This window comes from Paralichthys olivaceus, chromosome 11, assembly GCF_024713975.1.
Source record: "Paralichthys olivaceus isolate ysfri-2021 chromosome 11, ASM2471397v2, whole genome shotgun sequence".
NCBI lineage: Eukaryota > Metazoa > Chordata > Actinopteri > Pleuronectiformes > Paralichthyidae > Paralichthys > Paralichthys olivaceus.
This window is the reverse complement of record NC_091103.1, coordinates 7,641,464-7,658,862: the sequence shown is the minus strand read 5'-3', so window position 1 is coordinate 7,658,862 and position 17,399 is coordinate 7,641,464. Positions and strand designations below refer to the sequence as shown.

At 40.8% G+C, this 17,399-nt stretch overlaps 2 protein-coding genes across 17 annotated transcripts; one reads left to right on the top strand and one right to left on the bottom strand.

Moving 5' to 3' along the window:
* Nucleotides 1-820: 820 nt before the first annotated feature.
* tp53i13 (tumor protein p53 inducible protein 13) lies at nt 821-5,798 on the bottom strand. The gene is made up of 9 exons (XM_020095147.2): nt 5,343-5,798; nt 5,141-5,218; nt 4,868-4,903; nt 4,347-4,405; nt 4,022-4,100; nt 3,663-3,791; nt 3,238-3,447; nt 2,043-3,087; nt 821-1,691 (listed from the first exon to the last, which is right to left on the bottom strand). Exons 1-9 carry the CDS (start codon nt 5,457-5,459, stop codon nt 1,585-1,587), a joined length of 1,860 nt encoding a protein of 619 aa, XP_019950706.2. The 5' UTR covers nt 5,460-5,798; the 3' UTR covers nt 821-1,584.
* A 1,377-nt stretch (nt 5,799-7,175) lies between these two features.
* Nucleotides 7,176-17,208, top strand: LOC109634563 (cylicin-2-like). Of its 16 annotated transcripts, none has more exons than XM_069534159.1 (29): nt 7,176-7,282; nt 7,805-7,953; nt 8,389-8,490; nt 9,075-9,173; nt 10,549-10,633; nt 11,548-11,600; nt 11,689-11,811; nt 11,924-12,007; nt 12,125-12,241; nt 12,333-12,422; nt 12,892-12,940; nt 13,039-13,082; nt 13,171-13,228; nt 13,329-13,441; nt 13,659-13,736; nt 13,932-14,036; nt 14,140-14,241; nt 14,363-14,452; nt 14,567-14,662; nt 14,777-14,869; nt 14,978-15,061; nt 15,168-15,227; nt 15,319-15,387; nt 15,480-15,536; nt 15,790-15,894; nt 16,003-16,092; nt 16,168-16,266; nt 16,353-16,400; nt 16,506-17,208. In XM_069534159.1, exons 1-29 carry the CDS (start codon nt 7,261-7,263, stop codon nt 16,854-16,856), a joined length of 2,715 nt encoding a protein of 904 aa, XP_069390260.1. In that variant the 5' UTR covers nt 7,176-7,260; the 3' UTR covers nt 16,857-17,208. The 16 variants fall into 16 exon arrangements, with proteins under 16 accessions (XP_069390260.1, XP_069390258.1, XP_069390259.1 ...); XM_069534157.1 differs by having other exon boundaries at nt 15,316-15,387; XM_069534158.1 differs by having other exon boundaries at nt 13,326-13,441.
* Nucleotides 17,209-17,399: the final 191 nt, after the last annotated feature.

The following is a 17,399-nucleotide window of genomic DNA, read 5'->3' as shown; positions in this document are numbered from 1 at the left end:
CTGTCTCTCGCTCTGGTTTCTCTGCATGGATCATTCTTATTAAACCAGTCAGGGATGTCAGACAGAGGAGGACATGATGAACAAGAACCTATCCATGGAAATAGTAAACCTGAGTGAAACACACAGAAGATATCCTTTTTTCCTCTTTACGTCAAACACAGGCTTCAGAATTAATCAAAACCTCAATTGGACCACCGCATGCAGGAAAGAGTTATGGAAAACTAAAAATGATGTCGTCATGGGGTTTTGCTGAATGTGGAATACAGGAAACCACTGCTTCAAGATGGATACTGCATCTGTGTCTCGAGGATATCGAGAGGCCTGGGCTGCGATCCTGATTTAACAGAACAGAGCTACCTAGTGTTAACAACTAGTCTGTGACGATCACTTGGCAAGTTAGAAAACTTTAAGTTTATGTCACGGTCTGTAGATGTGTAAATACTATAAAACCAGCTAATTCATTTAGGAAGAAAGAACCAGCTCTTCATACTATTATTTTTACTTTCTATCTTCAACATGCAGTCATTCTGTCTCGTTGTGGGAACTGTTGTAGTTTTGTAAGGTCTCAGCCTCACTATGTAAAGTGCCCTGATGTGTGTAGTGATTTGATGCTATACCACAATTGAGATTGAATTTAATTATTAAGATGTTTTGTTTATTCAAAAAACAATATAAGAAAGTTGTTTTCAGATTTGTTTAAACTCAAATGTCAATATCACGAAGTGTTCTAGCAGTAATTTGAGCCATAATTTAGTTTTAAGTACTTGTTATGTGTGTTATACGATATGAGAAGACATCCAGAAGCAGTTCACACACTCAGTTCTTGTGTCAATGATTTATTGTCTGTGTTAATCGTTCTTAAAACATCTTTCATATACATTGATTCACGTTCGTACCATTCAGTAACACCTGCTGCACACAACGTTGCTTAGAACAGCAACTTACCACAAACTAGACCTGAACAGGTAAAAACAATGTATTACAATACTACTCACAACAAAGACAATGTGACTCATTAAAAAAACCTTCATTGGGTAGAAAAATAGATCTGGAGACTAGTTAGTGATGAAAATGGAGTGTGAAAAATGAGTCCCTATACACTGAGCACTGTCTGGGAGGATGTGATCAGACAAATGTACTGTAAGTATTCTCTAAAATGTGATCTGAGTGAAACCTGAGGGCTTGTCTTGGAGTCTCTGATCTGATGTTTTTATGGCTTCAATCTTTCTTAAATATACTTCATCAAGTCTGAGTTAAATCTGAGTCTTGTGCAGAGCCCATGTGTCTCAGTGGTCTGGCTCCTTTTTAAAAAGTCAAATTCTGATTTTATTTCTCCGTCTCATGGATCCATTTACAAGGAGAAATAAAAATAATTACAGTACCGATCTTAATGCTTCAAAATGCAACAAATTAAATGAGTCCTCTCACGTTAACCAGCATAACGTGCGGCCCAGCCCTGTGGAAAGAAGACAGCTCCACAGACACAAGAGAGTTCTGATAATTCAACACCTCCCTCTTCTGTCCTTTTTTACATTCCATGAGACTTGGGTTCTTGGAGCTCTTGATGACGTTTCCTTCATTTTTCTACGCAAGTTCATCTGAGCTGGAGGAGCTCGGCAGGAGAACGCACTCCTTTCTTCTGCCCCTTTTCCGCCTCCTCTTAGCAATCCTCAACCTCCTTTGGATCACGTCTAGAAGACACACAGAGATTACAGTGTTAAGAAATATACATGTAGGTACATTCTGACCTCAGGCAGGGAGGTTATGTTTTCACCTCATTTCTTTGTTTGTGTGTTTGTTGTTCATTTGTAAGCAAGATAACACAAAAAACACAAACAGCAGAACACAAAACTTAATGGACATGGGCCAAGGAAGAATTTTTGGTGCAGATCCAGGAATGTTTTATCACTTTGCTGAACAGGGGAAATGTGTGAATCTTGATGAATTCAGACATATTTAGTGTAAAGGCTGAGGAGAAACTGATTAACCTGTTCACAGGAAGATCAGTTCTCTTGTGTTTGACTCCCGTGTGGTCCACTCACCCGCCACGCTGTCATAGTCCTGCCGGGGATCATGCCAGTACAGACTAGGCGTGGTCCTCCAGTGGCGGTACAGGCGACTGTGAAGCACGGACAGCGTCAGGAGAACCAACAGGAAGCCCAGTGCTGCTGCGGCCCACACGGCCTCGTCCGTCCTAGGGGTCCTCGGCAACCCCTTGCTCATGATGGTGGCTTGGAAGTCAGCTGCCGAGGCCTTAGTGCAGTCGCAGTGTTCGCCCGCCTTGCAGCTGTCACAGTCGTGGCTGTTCGGCAGGTTAACGGCTGCCTGCTTGGATTGGGGTGGATCGGATTTGGAAACAGAATCTAAGCCGTTGTTTTCACTTTTGTGGTGAGAGTGTGGAGTGTTGTGTGTTTGCTTATGCTCCAGTTCCCTTTCTTTTACTTCCACTACTTCATTGTCCCTCAACTTCCCGTCTGCTGCGATATAATTTTTCTCTTTAGAGTCATTCTCTTTCCCGCTGTGTTCAGCAGAGTCTTCACCTTCATCTCTGGGACTGAGGTCCAGTGCCTCAGGCCTCGCAGTGAGCTTGTCTTCACTATTCACAACATCTGAAAGAATCTCTGTTTGAGAGGGTTTTGTGTTTGTGGCTTCAGTGTGTTTAGATGTGAGCTGCAGTGTTTCTGTCTGTATCGTTTTCTGAGAATCAGAAGTCTTTAATTCTAAAGAATCACTTGTAACCTCAGACATATTTGACCCCGAAGGAGTCATCTGCCCGGCTGTAAGGCTCTGATTCAGATTTTGGATGTTAGATTGAGGAAGAGCTTCACTTGGACCAGGAGGATCTGAGACAGTTCTGTTCCCTGGAGGAGAATCCTCAGATGCTACTAGTGTGGTGTTGTTGTTCTGGACGTCTCCCGTCTCACTGGCCGGCTGTGTTTCTCTGATGGCAGCTCTTATTTTTCTGCCTTTCCCTTCCTTTTCCATTTTTGTCAAGCTTTCGTTCCTCCTGCTGGATTCCAGCTCTGCCTCCACTGCTTCATTTAGCAGAGAAGAGATGGTCTTCTCACAGCACTGTCTCACAGAGTCCTGGGGATTTAAAATAAGAGCTACTTAGAGACAGTTCACAGACTGCTGAATGACTCTTTAACGCTTCTTTTATTGTAGTGCATGTAAAATGACTTATAGTTGACAACGTGTGAATAAAAATCCTCACAATCATTAGTAAAGACTACAAACCTTCATTTTTGTTGAACGTTCCTCTGGATGTGTATAATGCAGCTGCTGCAGCTTTGCCGGCCAGGCTAGCAGCAGGTCATATTTTCTGATGTGGGTCACACTGCTCAAGTCATTTCTTGTGGTTGTCAGGGTCTCCAGCCAATCGCAGACGTCTGAAGAGGTCACAGCAGCCAGCTCCAAAGTGCGACCCCAGGACACCAAAGCTATCGGCTGAACACAGAGGCAGCAGTGAAAACTCATCCCCTGGATTTAGTCACGGTGGACAAATAATCTAAAAAACAAGGTTTCTGTATCTGAATCTCCTGCTGTGGGAGTCTATACTAGGGGGGGTCAGATTAGTGGTCACAAACACAGCCCCTCTGAAGAAGGTCTGGAGGATCCCCTGAGTTCAGAGCATGTCGGAAAGCAGCTTAAGTGTTTCTTACCATGTGTTGATTGAGGCGTGGATGTGGTGTAATGATGTATTCTGACAAACAAGAGCTGGCCAGGACGGAAAGAAAGTGACGCACGTGGAGGGGAGCACAGGGGTGGTAGAGCAGAACAGCAGCTCCATGCTGGAAAATACACAACAGAAACACAAGCGCACAGCATGAGACCTCTGGATTTGTTTGTAGGACTAGAAACTATTTATTGTGCCTTTTATAAAAGGTTCTTATCAAGTTTAAACTGGGATGATCCATGATGACGTCATCTCAACAAAAGGTTCAAAATAAATGGAGGGTTTTAATTTCAATGAGAGTGGAGACAGATACAGATCCAAAAGATGTTTGATGTTTAAACTTACATGCAAGTTGTTGAGCCACCTGTGAGGAGGACAGTACAGGTACTCTCCACTCTCTGCCCTGACTGGTCTGTACGCTCCACTGCACACAAGCACAAAGACACACAATAGACACAACTTAGATTCCATGAAACTTTTATATGTGACAAAGTTACATCTGCTGCTAACTTGTGGAATTGCAAAGCACCATATAAGGACAACAACAATAAGTGTATTTATAAATGTGGTCAGCTGTGTGTACAGGACTGGAGATCTTACACTTGGATGTGGCAATCCACTGAAAGACTTTCCACCTCAGTTGAAGCCATTAGACAAAACATCTGCTCACCTGTTTGGAATGGTGTGAGTGTAGGAGATGGGCTTGTTCATACACATCAGCCTGGCTGGCTGCAGGGAAGAGACATGAGGTCCAGTTAGACTTTATCAACTCTACTCACCACTCGTCAAACAGCCTCCACAGGGTGATTCTTCTGTTCATGTCATGCATTTGCATCAAAATTGTAAACTTTAATTTCATCTGCATTTGTTAGTTAAAGATTTACTGGACAGGTTACCAAGAAACTTGGTGGAAGGACGTGGTTTGGGTCAGGGCTGGAAAAAAATCGAATGTGTTTTCAGATATGTGAGTGTGCGCAATTTGGTGCCGATACAAATAAAACATCTGGATATAGTGATCTTAAATTTGGTTTAGAAGGGGACTGTTGTGTCCCCCGACTGAGTGCTCTCCTAGTTTGGGTGAGTGACTGACTGTAACCCAGATTTTAGGAAACAGCCCTGGGAGTGTGGACTGTCAAAGGTTGAGGGAAAACTCAATAAAGATACACGATGCTCTGTAAAGTGTTTGCTCACCTCAGGATCATACACTGTGTCAATACTGGGACGTCTCTGTAGATAAGGCAGAGAGAGAGAACGCAGGGTCAACCACTGACAGAGCAACATGGACAACCTGTATCCCCCTGTCTGTCTGTGAGCTGATCAGAGAACAGTACTCATGCTCCTGGCAGGGCCACGTTTCCCTTATTGTTTTAACTTCCTGCCACCCAGCCTGTTACAGCACCCCCCCCCCCCCCCTCCATCTGTGTGGAACATGCAGAAGATGAAGTGTATTGTGTCCATGGTTACCTGAATAGACTTCGTCCAGGTGGACACTGGACAGTCCCAATGGAGAGAGGCTGCAGGCATGTCCCTGTCCAATGAGAGCTAACACACACACACACACACACACACACACACACACACACACACACACACACACTGCATGTTGATGTCTGCAGCAAGGGAACACCTTAACTTGAATCCTTAAGACACGCACGCGCACACGCACCTTTCCATTGTCGCACCCTGGCCCCGGGGACCCGGAGGCATCGCACCGACCCACACTGACCCACAGCGCGGCCAGGACCGTCACTGTCAGCGGCGGGGACGTCGCTCGGCCCCGCATGGCGACACGACCAGTCGGTCATTCGAGTGTGAACGGACCCACAACATTAGTCATGGCTCTGGTCCTCTGGTCCTCCAGCTGCAGGGCTGCGGACATTAGTTTGGTAAAGTCCCGTGAACGCAGCAGCAGCGAGCCGCGGTGAAAAAAGGTTAAAAACAAAATAAAAGATGAAGCCAACACACGAGCGGTCCTCTTTAAGCTAAGCTAACGTTAGCTGGTCAGGCTACATCGCACAGGGATCAGAGCTGGTGACGAAGACTCACGTAGATGAAGGTGAGAAAGTTGTGTTCAGCCATAACTACATCACAACATGTCAACCCACTACATTGTTGAACAAGCATTTCCTTTTCCGTGGAGGTTTTATAATATGACTTTTATATCAACTTCATTATAAATATATTGTATTTTTCATTTTATGTTTCTGTTTTTTTGTTGAAATTTGCAATATAGCCTTCGTTATTAGTTGTTTTTTCACTTTAATAGTAGTATATACTTACTTTTATTTTTGAATTAAATGACCATTTCCGGAGTTGACCGATCTTAACATTGTTATCTTTATGGAACTATGGAACTACGGAAGCTGGAAGGGAACCTGAATAACCCGTTTGACAAGTGAGACGTGACCCTGTGGTCAATCCTCTGTACGTCCTCTGGGGGGCGACACAGCAGCATTGCATGATTTAAATCAGGGTTCATGAGATTAAATAAAATAAAATAAGATTAAAGTGTATTGATCCTACACCGTGAGGTAGACAAGAGAAGGAAAAGGCAGTAGAATAAAGACAATTCAATAAAAGTCCTGTACATAATATACACCTTTTCACTCTGGACATATTGTTTGCATAGAAATGTACTTCAGTAAAGCACGGTGGTACAGGATAAACAGTTTTTGTGCATTAGTACAAGGAGATAAGTATATATGCAGGTGTGGTATACAAAAACAATATAAGTTCATCATAGTATACTAAATAGCAAGTGGCAGTATATTTTATGTAGTGCAACTATAGAAAGATGTGTGTGTGTGTGTGTGTTATACAATAATGTGCAGAGGAAGTAGTGGTAAGTAGTTGTGATATGCAATAACAGCGCACTTTATTTAAATGTTGGATGGTGTTGTATTGACTATATTCTATGTCAGTATATAAACTGCACTCATTTTAACTAGAGACCCAAAGAAGAAACACTCCTCGGTTTTGCTCCTGAGCTGGCAGGACACACGTTCATTATGTGTTTATTGTTGTGTATCATGGATCATAATTTGATCCTGGTATGAAACTGTTTAACCCATTTCTGCATTGAGTCAGTGTTTGAACATGACACAACTTTACAACGTTACCTTCCACTCCTGCAGACACTGTAGCTCCCACCCAGTGAAACTGGCAGTACCTGTTGACACAGGTAAACCAGCCATTCTGGCTGCAGAGGCTCCACCAGTCAGAAACAGTCACAGTAATGAGACACTACTGCTTTCAAAATAAAACACTGTATGGCCCAGTCTGAAAGAAAAACAAACACTGTGTCAGCTGCTGCCTCTCACATTACAAAAAAACCATTCCTCATTCACAGCTAGATCAGGCACAGTGAGTTTATAGCAGGTGCAATTGTTGTAATGTTAGGTATTGTCTTTCAAAATGGAATTTATTTTGAAATGTGTGAAGGGAAGTGTCTGATTTTGGCCTCCTTGACACTTTCCCGTTGTCCCCACCCATAAAAAAGTCCAGCTCAACACCTTGTCTCAGAGTTGCTCAGGTGGGTCTGTCAGAGGAGACCTGGGCCCCTGGACAGAAAGACCCGGACCTGGATGGAGTCCACTCTCCACAAAGGTGTGTTCTCTTAAAGTTGTTCTGTTTTGAAGTTGACTTAGTTTGAGCTGGATCACTGTGTGTTCCATTACATTGTTTATCTTTAATCAGCACATGACAATCACTACTGAAAGTGCTGTCAATACCGTTTTAAACTTGATGTAGTCCCACACATAACATAGCAAATAGCAAAGACACTGTCTCCATTCCCTGTAGTGTTAAGGGGTGTGGCACTTCTCAATTGTTGTAATAGTTTGTGTGGTTTATGGCAAAGGTCAGCAGAAAGTCATTAATCTGCAGAAATCACTTCAACGATTTGGCAGCTTATACTTGTTTTATATTTGATATGATTGAACTTGTCTGTTTAAGGAAGTGAAGCAACAGGGAAGTGCAGTCACATAATAATCCTTTAGTTGTTTTCACACAACCAGCATAGAAACCTTGGTTGCTACAACAGCTGATGCAGTTTGTAGACACTGGCAGCTCATTATTGTGACTCTGAGTAACTGGTGTCTGTTCCTGTCACCCTGCTGTGCTGTGCAGCTCCAGGTGGAGCAGGCGCTGCAGGTGTCGAGCACCCGGCAGCTGTCCCCCTGCCCAGTGGTTTGCCACCGCTCACTGAGGAGGCAGAGCCTGCAAGTCTGGAAGAGAACATTCAGCCCGGACACCTGTCAGGAGCTAGAGATGGACAGGTGAGCAGGAGCAATCATTAAACTGCAGCGATCCATTGTATTCTACTGTCAAATATTCTGGGATCCGTTAGTTATAACTTCATGATACCAATCCTCCTCCCCCCCTCATTTCAGGAAGGGCCACACCTATGCTGTTAAGAATCTTAGTTTAGGCCTTGCTCAATCTTTCCCTTCCTTTGCTGCAGCTGCATGATATTGCATGAAGTTATACACCTTGAATTTTAATGTGCATCAGATGTGTTGGTTAGTCCACTTTACCAGTCAGTGGAAATCCCCTGGAAAAACCTCTTTAAAAAAACCAACCACAATAAACTGTAAAACGTCTTCATGCTTTAACCGGTGTAGCAATGCAGAGGCTGCTACAAATATAATTATGTGCATCACGTCTAGGTCGCATGAAATAACGTCTGCTCCCTCTCTTTTTGTTCGACCCAGGATCTGTACTCATTTGACAGCTCACTGTCCTCTGACAGCGAGGACGAGGGTCTTGGCAAGAAACCAACGAAGAAGAAGAAGCTAAAGAAGAAGAAGAAGAAAGTATGTGTCTCAAGAAACTTATCTTCACCGCTAACCAAGTAATATTCACAATGAAATGTTCTATCACCAAGTCAGTTCTTGACAAGTGTCAAGTGATGAGAGGAAATCCCGTCACTTGACAACAGTCAGGAGATCTTGTGGCTGCTGGAGGGAGAGTGGAATCTGCTCAGGTGAGGCTGCAGAAATCAGGAGTTTGCATAATCCTGACATCTGACAGAGGAGGAAGTGCAATGTGGGCGGTGCCTAGCAACAGCCGGTCGAACAGCAGAGAATAACAAAAGGAACGAATTGGTTAATAGTTCATGTCAACCGTCACTTTTGCAGCATTATTTTGGTTTACAGCAAAGTGGGAATGTGTGTGTTTTTTGTAAAATGGCTGCTTGTGTAGTTTCCTTTGTGTGTTGCTAAGTGTTTGAAGAGCCCCTCCCTAAGTGTCACTGACAAAGCCTCACTCTAGTGTGTGTTTCTCTAGTGACTCATTCATTTAGATTCTCATTTAGCACTTTCACCAACTAAGGTGTGTATTAAACCTATGTACAGCAGGTTGAGCAATAGTTTCTCTTTCTTTCTTTCTTTCTGCACAGGGTTCCAGCTCCTCCTCATCTTCTTCATCGTCCTCCTCCTCCTCCTCATCTTCCTCCTCTTCCTCTTCTTCCAGCAGCTCCTCAGAAAGTGACAGTGAGGTAAGTTGTGCTTATGACATAGATGCTGATCAAGGAATCCCACGGCTGTGTGCTGCAGAGGAATCTTGCCTCCTCACAGCTCCTGTCTTGCAACAACATGTCACACAGTAGTTGCAGTCATCACAATTCTTTCAATTGCCTGAGACTTGCTGTTTACGTCCATCATTTTGAGAGGTGTTGTCGCTCCACGCTCCGCTCTTGGGAGTCTTTCAGTTTCAGTCTTTCAGATCTGATGGTTCCACAGTGCGGTTTGTTGTTTTTGTTAATCCCTGAGATTTAGAGCTCTTTCTTTCCTGCAGCACAGCTAAATTAAGTCATGTGCCACAAGCATAAACACTTTCACATCAGCTTACAGGAGACTGATTGTCAATCTAACTATGTCACCGCCTTAGGTGAGGATATTTGGAGTTTTTCAGAGTTGACAATATGAGAATATTTAGGACAGAATGGTTTTAAATCTGACTGTATGTATAAATAAATAAAAAAGATGTGTTGTTCTGAAAGATGTGATAAGAGCATGAATCATCCGCAAGGAAATATGTCGCAAGGAAAAAAAGTATTTCACCTTTTTTTTCACGTGGTTTCGTAACATTTCTGCTTCATGTGACTGGAGTCACACGATGGCATGATGTGTGGAGTGTTTTCTGAGGGTGTGGGTGGAAAATCAGGAGAGTCAAGAAAAGCGGGCGACAAGTTTTCAACACAAAAGAGAGAAGCAAAGGTTAAGATAAACTTTAAGATGAAATTATTCTAAAAACTTAGTTACCACCCCATTTGTTCGCTTAGGGCTGAACAGTACTCACTAGAATGAATTTCACTCTAGGCACTTGAGGTGTACGCTCAAATGCCCTGGATCTGATAGCAGGCAGTATCTGAAAGGAGAGCGACACACCCAGAGATGAAGTTAGAAACACCCTCTGTATCAACCAAAGAATGTCACAGCAATGACGAACCCATGTGTGACCTGTGCAGAGTTATTTTGATTGGGAACACCCTAGAAATCCTAACCATGTGGGTGTGAGTGCATGTTGAAAGTATAAGTACACAGTAAATGTGCTGTATTATCGTGTATCTAGTTTGTAATATTGTATGTGTCATATGTAAAGTCAGCAGATATCATGTCTCATGTGTTGGTTTTGGCTGCACCATCATAGCAGGTGTGTGTGTGTTTGTTATCTGACCATAGTGAAAAAAACTCCTTATCTATATCTAGTAGGAAACACCCAACCCTGATCCGGTCCCTTTTCTTTATTTACACTGTATAAAATAAATATAACACTCATTTTGAAAATGATTTTTATGCACATGAATATATTTACAAAAGACAAAACAAAATGAATATGAATAACATTAATAGACTGACTTTCCCTTACAGGATGACAAGAAGAAGAAGAAGAAAAAGGACAAGAAGAAGAAGAAGGATGAGTATATCTGGGACAATGTTGTCATATCTCAGTGTGGTAAGAGAATTTTCTTATTTGCGGTTGTAACCGATGGTGTCAAGTAATGTTTGTGCTGTGATTCATTTAATGAAAAGGCCGGACCATGAATGTGTTCGAAGGCAATCTCTGTTTATTCGGACTAAACGAGCCAAAAAACAAATTCCATGTAGCTGAACATATGTGGGGTCCCTACACAAATTAAACAATAAAAATAAGACTGCATGTTACACTATAGCTTTAAACAAATCTCACAAACAGAGGCTAACTCACAACAATCTGAGTGATGGAATGTTTTATGCATATTGGATACATAATACTGCTGTGTAATCAGTGTACACAGTTTAAAACTGCAATTTCAAAAGTATGTAATACATATAGTCGTCCCGCCCAAAGAAATACCACTTGCAAGTATTCCTGTGTTACAACATAAAATCCTTTCTAAGGTTATTTATAAATAACAAGTGGATAATTTTTTTTTTTATCTCGTCTGCTGTTTTTTAACTTAATATTTTTTCTCATTAGGCTCATAAACATGCAAACATTACTAAATAAAGCCTGTTAAAGTGGAGTCAGAGCGATGCAAAGGTTATATACTGCATGTACACTTTCTTCTTACAGTGGAGGTAAGCTTGCGGAGCAGCTTGAGCATATAGGTTGTATTTTTTTCTAAGGGGCTTCTGATACTTCCAGTTAGTCCAGATGCTCCAGTAATTGAATTGTCTTATTAACTAGTGCAAGTATGTGGTGACATTATCTCCTGTACGGTTCATAGACGTCTTTCAAGTTCTGTGTTCACAGCAGCTCATGAACTTATTCAAACTTACACATTCAGATTTTCTTTCAGTCACTTTAACTCAACTAACAATGTATGAAGACATGCTTTTCATTTATTAAAGAAAAGCTTTTCATTTTAACCATTTAAATATTTTCAGGTCCTGATGACCAGATGGAGCAGGTGTCTGGAGACGGTCTGAAGAAGATCATGGTGAGAGAGAAAACAAGCCATTCTCCATTTTGAGCATGCTGATGATGTTACACTTGTTATTAACGGTTTTATTTGTTTGTTTCTTAAGGATTTGGACTCATCAGATGACCAGGACGACAAGAAAGACAAAAAGAAGAAGAAGAAGAAGGACAAGAAAAAGAAAGACAAGAAGAAGAAGGACAAGAAGAAGAAGAAGAAGAAGAAAAAGAAGGTATACTAAATTTGTCTCATGTCCAACAGATTATACAACAATAATGAATCATTTTACTTGACACTTAACCTTTATATTACTTCATGTCTCTGCTGTGCTTCCTCCGTCCTAGGAATCATCATCCTCCTCTTCATCTGACAGTTCATCATCTGACAGTGAGGACGAAAAGAAGAAGAAGAAAAAGAAAAAGAAGAGGGTAAATATAAACATGACTAAACCAATATATCAATTTTCTGTTCCTGTGGCTGAATAAAAACGAATCATATTAATAATAATAAATTCATTGTTTCATTTCTTCTCCTTCGTTTTACAGGACTCTAGCTCCTCTTCCTCAGATAGCTCCTCCTCTTCATCATCATCTTCTGACAGCGAAGACGACAAGAAGAAAAAGAAGGACAAGAAGAAGAAGAAGAAGAAAGATAAGAAAAAGGTAAATGAACATGTCTGATTTGTCATTTCGGCATCATGTTCATCATTACACTGTAAGTCACATATAGTTTATACTTGATTTATTTACACAGGGCTCCAGCTCCTCATGTTCTTCCTCATCCTCTTCATCTGACAGTGATGGAGATAAGAAAAAGAAGAAGAAGAAGACGGATAAGAAAAAGGTTTAAAAAACTTGTATTTAAAAAAGACTAAAGCCTTTAAACGTAGCAGGTTTTCATTCGCTCAGGTTTTATTATGCAGGATCCGGGTTAAACTCTTCATTCCTGCGAGCATGACGTGTTGACTTTGAAGTCTTCACTTTGTAGCAGCGAGCAACTCTGACTCCTCAACTCTGCACACACCTCCTGAGAAAAAAAGCTTGTGTGCTTGTCAGGGCCTGCAGGAGAACGGCATGTTATTTTACATATTTCTTCCACACTGTCTTGACACCTCGCCTCATATTTATTCAAATTCTTCACTACTGCAGACACAAGTCGGTCTGAACACTGATTTGTCATTATTTGTCAACAAAGGTGTTGATGTGTTTGTATGACTCGTATATGCACGTGTGTGTGTGTAGACGTGTAGGGAGAAACAAGTTACAGTATATATCATCAGCTTAAGCTTGATTGTATCTGTGTGGATTCACAGGATGAAGAGCAGAATGAGCTCAGCAGTGTTGTCGCTCTTTCAGCAGCTGGTGAGTGTTTACTTTATTTCCAATCCTTGGAAATCACAGCAACAATCGTCACTGTTTGTTGTGTTGATGCATCAGTGTTGTTTTGCCCTTTTCTGCAGAAAATGAGACTGCAGGACCAAATACTGATGGAGATGCTGAGAAGGTGAAATACTCATACGAACTGTTTGCATGCTGCACATACTCCTGTGCACGAACACATAAGAAGTTATTGTCCTCTTTTGTCGTGACAGGCCAAAGCCAAAGAGCTTAAAGCAGCAGACAAAGACAAGCTGTCCTCTGCATCGGCTGGTACGTGTGCTTCTACACAAATTAAACACAAATCAAACACAAAGTCAGGATCAGTGAATGTGATTTTGTTTGGGTTGTAATGATGTTCCCTGTCCAGCAGGAGGAATAGAGGCATTCCAAGATGAGCAAGGCAACCTGAGTGATGATGAGGGAGAGGGAGGCAAGGAGAAGGAGAAGAAGAAGAAGAAGAAGCTGAAGAAGAAGAAGGAGAAGGTAATCGTGCTATGTGCATGCTGCAATAAAGAGAATGCATCAGTCTTCCTTTAATGCCCTTTAATGGGCTTGGCAATTGCTATAGTATGTTTTCACCAGTGCGTACTAATGCAATATTTACAACATAACGCTGTTATGATAGAGTATAATCAAGATCAGAATCTACAGTGATGATAAAAAATGAAATGAAAAAGATAATAATTTTTTGTGTGTACAGGAGTCTGGTTCATGTTCGGACAGTGACGATGATGAAAAAGATAAGAAGAAGAAAAAGAAGAAGAAGAAGAAGGAAAAGGTATAGAGAGCCATGGAAGCTCTGAATATATCTACTGATAGTGTTTTTTTCTCCAAATCGTCTCCTATACATAAGGATGTAAATCACACTATGACTTTTTCTTTCTTTTAAAATTATAATATAAACTATTTGACTCATGACACAAATGGAAAACTATTTTGAAGTGGGAATGTGTCGTTTCAATATGATTCACAGGACTCCTCCAGCTCCTCTTCATCTGATAGCTCCTCTTCAGACAGTGAAGATGATAAGAAGAAAAAGAAGAAGAAAAAGAAGAAGGTGAAGAAGAAGAAGGATAAGGTTTGTTTCGTCACGACACGTGTATTACATTTGTTGTACTCTGTGTGGTTTCAGCTGTGAATTGTAATGATGTTTAATGATTATCTATGATTTTGTGTTACAGGATTCCAGCTCTTCCTCTTCGTCTGATAGCGAGGATGAAAAGAAGAAGAAGAAGAAGAAGAAGAAGAAGAAGAAGAAGAAGACAAAAAAGAAGAAGGATAAGGTTTGTGTCTTCAGTCTTCACAACATCTCTATTTCATTTTTTTGTCGTTGTGCTTATTTTGTGCTGATCCAGTTGTGTTTTATATTGATATAAAATTCTTCTTGTTGCTTTCATTTAACAGGATTCCAGCTCTTCCTCTTCGTCCTCTGATAGCGAAGATGAAAAGAAGAAGAAGAAGAAGAAGAAGAAGCCAAAAAAGAAGAAGGATAAGGTTTGTTTCTTCACAACACTTGTGTATTTACTTTTATTTGTTGTGCCTTTTCTAGGCTGATTCAGTTGTGTATTATGTTGATATAAAATTATCCCTGCTACTTTCGATTAACAGGATTCCAGCTCTTCCTCCTCTTCCTCTGATAGCGAAGATGAAAAAAAGAAGAAGAAAAAGAAGAAGAAGAAGCAGCCAAAGAAGAAGAAGGATAAGGTTTGTCACTCCACAACACTTCAGTGTTTTCATTTTATTTGTTGAGCCTTTTCTAGGCTGATGCAGTTGTGTATTATCTTGATATAAAATTATCCCTGCTACTTCGATTTACAGGATTCCAGCTCTTCCTCCTCTTCCTCTGATAGCGAAGATGAAAAGAAGAAGAAGAAAAAGAAGAAGAAGAAGCCAAAGAAGAAGAAGGATAAGGTTTGTGTCTTCACAACAGTTGTGTACATTAAATGTTGTGTCCTTATGCTTTTTATATATTGTGTGTATTGTTGATGATAAATCATTTTCAGTGCTTTTGTGTTACAGGATTCCAGCTCCTCCTCTTCCTCTGATAGCGATGATGAAAAGAAGAAAAAAAAGAAGAAGAAGACGAAGAAGAAAAAGGATAAGGTTTTTAATAATTTTGTGTTTTACAGTTTTCGTACTTGTGCTGGTTTTGGTTGGTTGTTTTGTATTTTCCTTGTATTAAAACATTATTGTTGCTTTTGTTTCTCAGGATTCGTGCTCTTCCTCTGACAGTGAAGATGACAAGAAGAAGAAGAAAAAGAAGAAGAAGGTAAACATATTGGATCACTTGTAATGTGTGGTTCATTTACCTCTGTTCTCTTACTGTAACTGAAATTTATCCACGAACAAACTTGTAGAAGTCCAGTTCTTCTGATGAAAGCTCCTCTTCCTCCTCATCCTCCTCTTTCTCTGATAGTGATGATGACAAGGTGAGGTGACACACAATTTACAACACAGTACACTCCACACAGTGAAGAGATGGCACAGCTGCACAATTCATCATCTTTTTGTTTTACTTTAGAAAAAGAAGAAAAAGAAAGATAAGAAGAAGAAGAAGGACAAGAAGAAGAAAAAGAAGGTGAGAACACCTCATCTTTTGTTTTTAATCCCAGGTTTTCAGTTGAGGAAATGTGATCATTTTCAATTGATATTAACTCCTTGAGATGGAGGGATGGAGAGATGGATGGATAGATAAATAGATATATGGATAGATAGACTCATAGCATGTTCAATGCGAGTATTATAGTTATAATATGATAACACCTCACTGTGTAATTCTATGGTTCAAATTAAACATTATTTAGAAAAAATGATTTTACTTCTCTTTCTAGGATTCTTCTTCTTCGTCTGACTGCTCTAGCGATGACGATAAGAAGAAAAAGAAGAAGAAGAAAAAGGACAAGAAGAAGAAGAAGAAAAAGAAAGACAAGAAAAGGGTAAAACAATGTGCATGTGTAGTATTCGCAAAATGTTGTTTCCTGTGCGTATAAAAAAGCATTTCTTCTGAAAATAGGCAATACAGTAACACAGTTATTATATCCAAGGACTCAGATTCTTCTAGCAGTGATGATGACAAGAAGAAAAAGAAGAAAAAAAAAGGCAAGAAGAAGAAAAAGAAGAAGGACAAGAAGAAGGTAATTTACTATGTGATAAGTGTTTGCGCACTTTGTCCTTAAAAAAGATGATTGACATCCTTTAAATCTGAGCAGGACTCCAGCTCCGGTTCATCTAGTTCATCTGATAGTTCCAGTGACAGCGATAAGGAAAACAAAAAGGACAAGAAGGACAAGAAAAAGAAGAAGAAAGAGGTAAATTACTCAAATAAGAATATCATCAGATAATAAAATCATATTCCCAGCGAAGGTGAAATGTATAACCTGCTCACTGTGTGCAGAGTTCGGGTTCATCAGGAAGTGAAACTGATAAGAAGAAGAAGAAGACTGTAAGTTTTTCATGATAAAGATTCTGTGAAAATGATTATGTGCGATAACAAGTTTTAATTCATTCTCGGGTTCTCTCATGTGTGACGGTGTTGATGTCATTACAGGACTGTCCTGAAGGCGGGCAAAGCACCGAACCGAAAATGGAAGAGTCGGCTTCAGGTAGCGGTGAATGTTCTGCCCCCAGTGGCAGCAGCAGCTCCAAGCCCTGTGTCTCTCCAGTAGCCGTCTCGTTTGTACCACTCCCCTCCAAACCTGTCTTAAAACTGGATCCCTCCCCGGCCTCAGCTGTCTCTAGCACTTCAGTAAGTATTCCAGAAAGGGCCCACATTCGCAGACCTCCCAGTCCCATGGAGGCCCTGATGGGGAGCCCACGGAGGTACGGAGAGCCAGGGACACGTTCAACAACCCATCTCACCTCAAGTGATCTGCTGAGAGGCCCCAGGCCCTACCAGTAATGACACGTCCATATTTGATCCAAATAATTACGTTGCTTGGTTGAAAATTGTAAAAAAGCGTGTTACTGGACACTGGAGAAGGTTGATTGTGATGAAGACCTGTGCTTTAATGATGTCCCTTCAGTCCCCTGATTTAATGCCCCCAAAAAACCATGAAAAATGAAAGGAGTAGTGTTTGGTGTGTGTTGTGTTTGAACACAGAGCTTACTGGGGTAAAGATGCATTGCGACATGATGGAAATGTTCAAGTTCTCCTTGTGTAAGAAAAAAGCACGAGTGGAGGAAATGTCAACTCATGATCACATGAGATAATTGCAAACGCTTGCTTTGGGGAATAAAACAATTATTATTTGTATTGTGTCTTGTACTTATTATTATTATTAGTAGTTGTAGCAGGAATAGTAGTAGTAGTATTGCTCCAACAATGTCAGTGGCTAAATAGCTCACAGGCTGCGTATTTAACACATGGTGCCTTCAGGTACTTCTACATGTCAACTTCTTTATGTACGGAGCCGGAATTAACTTATAAACAGACAAGAAGAAT